This window comes from Ictidomys tridecemlineatus, chromosome 11 (assembly GCF_052094955.1).
Source record: "Ictidomys tridecemlineatus isolate mIctTri1 chromosome 11, mIctTri1.hap1, whole genome shotgun sequence".
NCBI lineage: Eukaryota > Metazoa > Chordata > Mammalia > Rodentia > Sciuridae > Ictidomys > Ictidomys tridecemlineatus.
Genome location: NC_135487.1, coordinates 14,537,625 through 14,546,974, shown reverse-complemented (window position 1 = coordinate 14,546,974; position 9,350 = coordinate 14,537,625). Strand labels below are relative to the sequence as shown.

Genomic DNA, 9,350 nt, shown 5'->3' with positions numbered 1-9,350 from the left:
AGATAACCTAGGGCAAACTGGCTGCTTTCCAATTAATGATTAGAGATGTGCTAACATTTCCTTCCAACAACACAGCAGTGAGCTTCCTGAACAGTTCTGCACTAAGAACTGATGCTTACCTATTCAGTGTAAGGAAAGTAGTTTCTGGGCTGCCTGTCAAACTTAGGGAAAAGGCACAAACCTAAACATACAGAGGGGAAAATATCTCAAAGTGAATGCCAGTAAAGAAACAAAAATAATAAAGCTTTAAAATCTTACTTCAAAATTTGTTAGAATTTGGTGCTATGAAAGAGACAAGTTACCACTCCTAAATACCTGAAAAATAAGAGGCGGAGGGAAAATAACAACCCTCAGGCTGGCTTGTGAAGGGTTTTTGTTTGTTTAATACATCTGAAAAGAATGCATATACAAAGAATTGAGACAGGAAAAAGCATTGGTTCAACACTAATGAATCTACAAGTTTTAGGATTTGGGGAAGGTGGAAAAAGATTATCTAAACATTTTTAAAAACTGGAAACTGCAACCAAATAAGCTGGAAAAAAATCCCTATTAACACTTATGAAGAGTCTCCACAATCAAGACTCTCGCCATGATTTTCATTAAAGAATATCAGTGGGCTAGGGGGGCCTTATATGCAAAACAGAAATAAGGGGATTCCCAACTGGTCAATCCCCTTGTTGGTAAATGTTCTCCCACCCCATCCACCACCAGCTTCTTCATGAAGCATCAAACCTGAAAGGATGCCAATCATCCTGCAGGTATCTGTCTTCTAGCACCACCCCTCATAGTTCTTCTGTGTGTCAGGTCTTCAGCTGGGTTCTAGGACCACCACACAGTGAGTTGCAAATCTATGCTAAGTATATAAAACAATGACTGACAGGGGAAAAAATGTTTTTTAATTACAAACCAAATTCATTTGGTGTATTTCAAAAGGTGCAATACTTTTCTTCATTTATCAATGAAAGAAGTTAGAAATGAACCCTCCCCCCCCCCAAAAAAAAAAAAAACAGCAAATGGCAAACAAATTTCCTTGAAAGTCACAGTCACATATAGAGTGCATCCTAGAAAAGAGGAGGGGCAAGACAGCTGCCACCCATTTTCATCAATTTCATCAAATACTGGATCTACTCAAGGGTGGAGAGAAAAGGCAACTTTCAAAAAGGAGTATATTATTAAACGAGGCATTTACTATACTCCTTCCTAAGAGCACCAGGTGGGGAACACATTTTCTAAACTAGATCTAGGAAGTGGAATGTGGAATCAATTTGTCCTCCTCTCCTAAGGGCTGTCCATCAGTTAATTAAAAAAAAAAAAGACTAAAAAATAAACCCCACACACACTCCCCCCCCCCACCAAAAGGGGGGAGGGGCAAAAGTGTCCCAGATTACTCATTACTCTCCAGGTTGGAACCAGGGAACGGCTTTAACAATTAGTCTGTTACAAAGTCATCACAAGCATGCCTTGCTCTTAAACAAACAAACAACAAAAAAAAAGTGGTTTGGTTTTTTTTGTTTTTTGTTTTTTTAAACAACAAAAACTAGTACTTATCACTTTCTGACAATACACAATTACTCAAAATTAACTAGTATGGCAGGGTGGGGGGGCATACCTATGGGCCTTGTCTCACATGAGTGCATGTGGGTAGGTGCAGGGCATTTGTCATTATTGCAGAAACGAATTTTAATTTTTAATCTTTAGTTTGATTTAAACATTGCTTTTAGTATGATGCCGACACCAGCTGTGCAGAAAGGACTCTGAAGAGATGTTCATAGCAGCACACACCTGCGGCTCTTCTTCGGTTCTGGAGGCTCCAGGGCAGCCAATATTGCTTCATCAAACACATTCTTTAGGCCTTTCTGAAAAGGGGTAGAAAGAAGAAATCGGCAGTCTGATTTTCAGTATAATAGAGTTGGAGTTCAAGTTTTCAAAACAGTCAAACCTTCAAGAGTGGGCAAATGAAGAAACATTAAGAACAACCCTGAATATCAACATCAAAGTCTCACTTCACCAAGTTTTGTCCAGGCAGGGCACTGGAAGGATTCAGCAATGCCAGAGCAGAGGAACAGATACTCATGTGTAAGACAATGGTCCCTTCATACAAGTTTTTACAGACCAATGTATGTCACAAAAAGCAAACAAGCACATTTGCTCATTCAATGAGTTTTGTTAACGTGCCACTGAAACACTTCACATAGAAACAGGGCAACAGCTCTGCATTCAAATGAAACAGCTGGATGTGAAAAAGGACTGAGAGGCCACCCAGGCAGCGGCATCCTTACTGTATGGAAGGCACAGGCAAAGAGCACAGTTATGGCAGCTGCGTAGATATTCACTTTGAACTCCCTTTATCCCACCAATTAGAACCAAGGGGATTCAAGGAAGCAAAGAGATGGGTACCTGATACATCTGTAGTTAGAGCCAGTCAATGCAACAGGAATAAAGCTTCATCAGCCATTTATACAAACAATTGTATATTTTTAATTTCAAAATTTAAAGGTAACCACAATTGTATGTTTCCCTCACAACAATAAATCAGAAGCAAGAAAATATAAAGGTGGTAGCTTTACATCTCAATGTTAACAAACCTTAAGTCAACTATTAAAATGGAAGCTATTCTTAAAAGATAATGTAACAAATGAACTCATAAAGCAGTAGCAGATACATCAATATCTTCCCCACCCCACACTGACAAATACTCCACGATAGCACAGACAGCCAAAGCAACAGCAACACAAAGTTTCACTACACAAAGGAAAACCAGAAAAGAATCCTCCCTTCCCCATTACACTCTACTAGCAAGTCACCCTTTTTCCATAAAGTTCATCATGCAATTACAATTAACAATTGATCATAAGAGTAAAAAGATGTTTGTGTTGCTTTCTCCATCTAGAACTAAGATCTAGAAGTGTTAAAAAAACTCTTCTTATTTTCTCCAAGAGGACATTCTTAATGCCAGACCACATTCCCTTTTGCAACAGTAATTTCAAACCAAAAAGCTCTGAGCATCAGGCAACTCAAGCAGCAGAAAGTTAAACAAGCCCAACTTGACTACTGATCACAAAAAATAGTCTATTAAGATATTGCATTGTCGATCAAAAACTAATACAGAGATTGCTCTAAGGTGGTGAGTAAAAAGACGCAGAGGCTTTCAAACAGGATGATTTTATTCCTTTGTTTTTAAATTAATTTTCTACAGTAGTGGGACAGAAAGCAGCAGCAAAGAGGGGAAGGAGAAAACAGTTTAGAATATACAGCACTTCCTTTTGGGTTGAGTTTCCGGAGGCTCGAGGGCAGCTAGGATAGCCTCATCAAACACATTCTTCAGACCTCTCTACAAGACAGAGGGGAGGAGAGAGAATAGCAGCCAGGTTAGAGGATTAGAAAGACTAGCAGATACAATAGCAGTCTGGATTAAATGAGCTGAATTCACAGAAGCAATGTGCTTTTAGAAAAATAAATGCCACAATGTTAGATCTTGAACTCAATATTGGGAAAGTATATAACTGAACAGGAACTTCACTTCAAAAAAAGGTTAACTGAGCACTCAAGACAATTTTTATGAAAGTGCACTATTTTGATTTCTAAAATGATCATACAATGAAATCTAATATTACAACATTTTAATGTAAATAATGCCCAGGAAGAAGAATGGATATGTAAACACAAGATACTTGTGTTGGAAAATTAAGCCTCGTAAAATCTCCTAGTATTTCTATGGAAAGAATGGCACACATACTTTGGAAATAAATATATTGCAATTTCAGGCTTATGTGAATTCAGCCCCTGAATAACTGAAGGACACAAATAGCGACTAACAGGCATGCTTCATGTTTCTAGATTCAGTGATGTATCTGGATGGGATTAATCAGACTTTCAGAGTAAATCAATTTCTTAGAACAAAAAAGTTAATTTAGAAGTGTTCACTGTGCAACAGTAGCAACTGAGAGGAGTCTTAATGAATGGACTCTAGAAACAGCATACACTTCAGTTATTCAGCAATGTTATTAGAGCAAGTAACCACCACCCGAATCATAAGAAAACAAAGAATGGGGTCCTAGAATGAGTTTTAGCAAGCAGTCGGTGCTTTAAGATGTCTGCATGGTATCAGGGCATAAAGCATGGAGTGAAAACAAATAATATTCTCAGATCTACAGCGATTAAGATGTAGAAATACACTTACACCTTAGCCAGAAACTCCACCATGACAGTGTGACTTGGTAGTAGTGGTACCTGGGCCCAGATCTATAGATTCATCTAAACTCACCTAAATCTGAAGCCACAAGTTTACCACTCAAAGCAGTTTCACATGTTCTTTAGGTCAATTTGATCCCAGGTAAAAATGTCCCCAAAAGTCCCAGAACACGGCTCCAATGGTTGTGAGCCCCAAAAGGTGTTTTCCTTCTCACACCCTTACCCCACAATGGTGTCTCAGAGGAATGGTACTCACACATTCAATTAGATTAAAAAAAAAAAAATAGCAAGACAGTAATCAGTACTTAAAAAGAGGGAAAGAGACTAAAAAGTTATCTTCTTTCTACCTTATTTTCATAGAAGAAATGCTATACAAAACTTAAAAGTTCCTCTACAATTCTTTCTATACATCTAGAAACAAATCCTCACAGTCAAATATAAAAGTGAGAGGTAGAAAAGGAAATAAACTTTATTTTAAAAAAAAAAAAAGAGGAGGAAGATCATTAAAAATTAGGGTATAATCCATAACAAGAAGGAAATCCTTTCTTATTATGGACAAAGCATAAATACATTAGAAACCAAACTAATCTTGAATTTACCCACTATCTGTTTACATAGAGCTTAGTTTTAGTGAATCTGCAGTCCTGAAAGTTCTCATTCATATACACAATCACAGAACCCATTTTCTATCTTCTCTTGCTTCAATGTCTAGCTTCAGAATCTGTTTAAAAAAAAAAAAAAAGTACCTCCTATACCCTTCTAAACTTATTCTCTGCATAGCGATTCACTAAGTACACCTGTTCACAATGTACAAATCTTAAGTGAAGCATCTAATTATCTAAAATAAGCTTCATCAGTGATCTAAAACTAGGTCCATGTGGCCTATTGCCTCCATTTTCCCAAAAACAGCCCATATCTAGCAACATAGGACATGAAACAGAGTCTGTGGTGTCCAACTCTGAGGTGGATGTTCCACACACATCCCTCTCGCCTCACCCAATAATACATACTGGGACACTTTTCTAGGAAATACAATGAGGCTTTTTTTTTTTTTAATTGTCATCTGTGTTCTATAAGAAATATAAATTCTTCTGGACATCTAAATATTTGCTTTTACAATAGCATTAAATAGCTTGGGAAAACTGGGTTTAGGAAAATGTGTTCAAATCGTCTGATAGTAGGACTTGAAGTTATTCTGGGTAATATTATCCAGTTAAGCATAAAAGGGCAGGTACTGAGGACTGAATGCAATGATGCTTTATCACTGAGCTACATCCCCAGATCTTTCCTTAAGACAGGGTCTTATTAAGTTGCTGAGGCTAGCCTCAAACTTGCAATCCTCCTGCCTCAGCCTCCTTAGTCATTTGGGATTACAGGTGGGTGCCACCACATCCAGCATAAAAGTATTATTTTTAAATATCCAACCAAGCAAAAATGGGAAACACTAAATTATGTGTTAGGTCCTATACTAAATACCTAATGCAAATATAATATACATAATTATATATGCCACTTACCCTTATAATCAAGAATCCAATAGTGTTTTTTAAAAACTTAATGATAATAAATATAAGTGGGTTTAATACAATTATTAGTAACTTCTACATTATCAGGCATGTCTTCTCATTGTTCAAATTTCAAAGCACCAGTACCAGTAGACGATAGAGCTCTGTGCTCATTATTTCCATAATTCTTTCCTTTGCCCACAAAACAATACTCCAAGGAGGGGATCGGCAATAACAAAAAGGTAAAGATACTGAAGTATATAAATGGTTTACAACTCTCCCACTCATTGCTTCCTGTCCTCAGAACCTGAGTTCCCATTAACTATAAGGAGAAATCCAAAGCACTCAGAAATGGCCAGAAGAGATCAGCATGAGGAAGGAATGCCTCCAAAAAGACAGGAATAGTGGCACTACATGAAGCATGCTTGAGGACTATGGCAGAAATAGCCAAGGGAGCCTCTTCTGACCCGAAAAGTCTCAAAATATTTTAACTGATTCTCTGCCCCAATTGAATTGCCCCCAAAACAATGTAGCATCAATTTTGTCAAAATTGGCCAAAAAAAAACCCCAGATATATTAAAATGAAAATTTAAGCCTCTAAAGAGAAAAAAAGTCATTTGTATTCTCTCCCATAAGTCTGGACCTCTCCTGAAAGTTTTTTGTTCTTATTTTGTTTGTTTGTTTGTTTGTTTTTAAACAGACTTGACCACTTCAAATCATTCAGTAAAACAACATGGGAAGCCACCAATGCAAGAGCTTTAGAGACTAATAATGTTCTCCATAAACCCAGAGGCCTCCAGCAAAACAACATACAATGTATGAAGCCAATCGTATTCTTCCTGGGAAGCTTTGAGGACTGTTGACCACTGTTAGAAATTATCTCTGCATCTCAATGCTACAAGCAACTCTCAACCATAAAGAAACATAGGTTCACCACAGTCCTTACCTGTGTGAGTGCAGAACACTCCACATACTTGACAGCCTTCAGATCACGGGCCAGCTTTTCAGCAGTTTCTGGAGTGATAGGCTTCTGTTTGTTCTTGGCAAGTTTCTCAATAGTAGATGGGTCATCTCTGAGATCAATTTGGGTCCCGACAAGCAAGAAAGGAGTCTTTGGACAGTGGTGAGTTATCTCAGGCACCCACTAAAGAAAAGGTATTTTAAATAGAACTTTGTTAATCTGAAAGCCTCCAAAGTTTGTTTATGACAGATCAACACAAATTGTGAAGACCTTTTTCAGGAGAAGAGTATCTTACCAACTTACCTTTTCTTTCACATTTTCAAATGAGGACGGAGAGACCACTGAAAAACAGACTAGAAATACATCTGTTTGTGGATAACTCAGCGGTCGTAATCTGTCATAATCCTCTTGCCCTAAAGCAAAAAATTGGAGAGAATTCAGCAACTGAATTTTGGTGTTCTTATGTTAAAATCACAAGTCAGTCAACAGATAAAGCATGCAGCTTAACAACACACTAATCATTAGCCAGAAAGCAAATTATCTAATGAAAAGTCATATTTTTTTTAGACTTATAAAATGGTTCAGTAATAAAATACTTGAGGGCAATATTCTCACTTAACTAATTCCATTTATATATGTCAAGAATTCAGAACAGCAACAATTATATTAATTACTTGCTTTTATTTCCAGTTTATAGTTTTCAATCATTGTGTCCATTAGTAGTAATTTAACAATAATGCAATAACAATAAACTGTTGCTACAGATGTGGTTAAAAATCAGTCCTAGTCATATCTAAGAAGCAATCATAGTGAAACCACTTGAGGGAACAAAAATCTCAAACTCTGCTGATAAAATCCATTACTTCTCATGACTATCAAAGTAAATAATATGTATAGTTAATGTGTTCATAGAAGACCAGTATCTGAAACTGAGAAGACCTTGGGGGGGAAATGGCAAGAATCAATGGATACTCAAAAAGAATAAAATACTTAGGAATAACCAAAGGAGAAGAAAGATTAGTAGAGTGAAAATTACAAAACTGCTAAAAGAAAAAAAAGAAGACATAAATAAGTGGAAACACATTCCACAATCATGGATCAGAAGACTTAATATTGGGTTTTTTTGTTTGTTTGTTTTTTATATTTATTTTTTAGTTGTAGTTGGACACAATATCTTTATTTTAGGGATCGAACCCTGGGCCTCGCAAACACTGGGCCAGCGCTCTACCGCTGAGCCACAACCCCAGCCCCAGACAATATTAAGATGTCAACGCTACCCAAAGGAACCTACAGATTCAATACAATCCCTTCAAATATCCCAAAGAATTATTTGTGGGCTGGGGTTATGGCTCAGTGGTAGAGCACTTGCCTGGCATGCATGAGGCACTGGGTTCGAGTCTCGGCACCACATATAAATAAATAAATAAATGCAATTATCGAATTTTTTTAAAAGAATTATTTGGAAGGAATAGAAAAAATATATAATTTTATAAATAATAAAAATTAAAAGCTTCATAGCATTGGACATGGCAATAATTTTTTTTTATTTTTTTAGTTGTAGTTGGACACAATACCTTTCTTTCTTTCATTCTTTCTTTATTTATTTTTATTTATTTATATGTGGTACTGAGGATCGAACCCAGAGCCTCACAAGCACTAGGTGAGCACTCTACCTCTGAGCCACAACCCAGCCCCATGGCAATGATTTTTTTATAAATAACAAAGGCACAGGCAACCAAACAACAAACTGGACTTCATGACAATTTAAAATGTTTATGTATCAAACGACAACATCAAGGGGCTGGGGTTGCAGCTCAGCAGTGGAGCACTTACCTAGTACATGTGAGGCCCTGGGTTCGATCCCCAGCATCACACAAAACTAAACAAACAAAATAAGGGTATTGTGTCCATCTACAATTAAAAATATATTTAAAAAAAAAAAAAAAGACAATACCAAGGTTGGGAGTAGAGCTCAGTGGTATATCCCCTAGACTTAATCCCTAGCTTGGAAAAGGGTGGTGGAGGGGAGGCCAGTATCGAAGGAGTAAAAGTTTCCACAAAAACATATGCAAATCACACATAACTGATAAAGAATTAACATCCAGAATCTACGGAGACATCCCGAAACTCAAAACCAAAAAAAAAAAAAAAATTCAAAAAAGGGCAAAGAGGGGTGGGGTTGTAGCTCAGTGGCAGAATGTTTGCCTGGCATGTGTGAGGCACTGAGTTTTATCCTCAGCACATTATTTAAAAAAAAAAAAAAAGGATCTTTTTTTTTTTTTTTAGAGGGCAAAAAACTAAAATAAACATTTCTCCAAAGACGACTTGTAAACAGTTAATGAATGTATGAAAAGATGCTCAAGATCACAAATCATTAGTGATCAAGTCAAAACTATAATGAAGTCAGATGTGGCAGCATGTGCCTAGAGTTCCAGCTATTTAGAAGGCTGAGACAGCAAGTTCTATTGAACCCAGAAGTTCATGACCAGGCTGTGCAACATAAAAAGACCCCATCTCAAAACAAACAAACAAACCAAAAAAAAAAAAAAAACCCTACACTATAATATCTTATACACATTAGGATGACTAGTAACAAAAAAAACAAAACAGTAAGTGTTGGCAAGGATGTGGAGAAACTGAATCCTTGTGCATAGTTGGCAGGAACATAAAATGGCACTGCGCTGTGGAAAACA

The 9,350-nt window shown here is 36.9% G+C and overlaps 1 protein-coding gene across 4 annotated transcripts in view; it reads right to left on the bottom strand.

The window, feature by feature from the left end:
• Positions 1–360: 360 nt before the first annotated feature.
• Cdc42 (cell division cycle 42) overlaps positions 361–9,350 on the bottom strand; it is a 42,137-nt gene continuing 33,147 nt past the window's right edge. For 3 of the 4 annotated variants that reach the window (XM_013364567.4, XM_078025546.1, XM_078025545.1), the window contains exons 4-6: positions 6,961–7,070; positions 6,643–6,840; positions 361–1,856 (exon numbers count right to left, since the gene is read on the bottom strand). In XM_013364567.4, the coding sequence (XP_013220021.1) occupies positions 1,767–1,856; positions 6,643–6,840; positions 6,961–7,070 (398 nt within the window). In that variant the 3' untranslated portion in view covers positions 361–1,766. Of the gene's footprint in view, positions 1,857–3,146; positions 3,332–6,642; positions 6,841–6,960; positions 7,071–9,350 lie in introns of those variants that run through there. The other variant, XM_013364570.4, reaches the window with a different exon arrangement.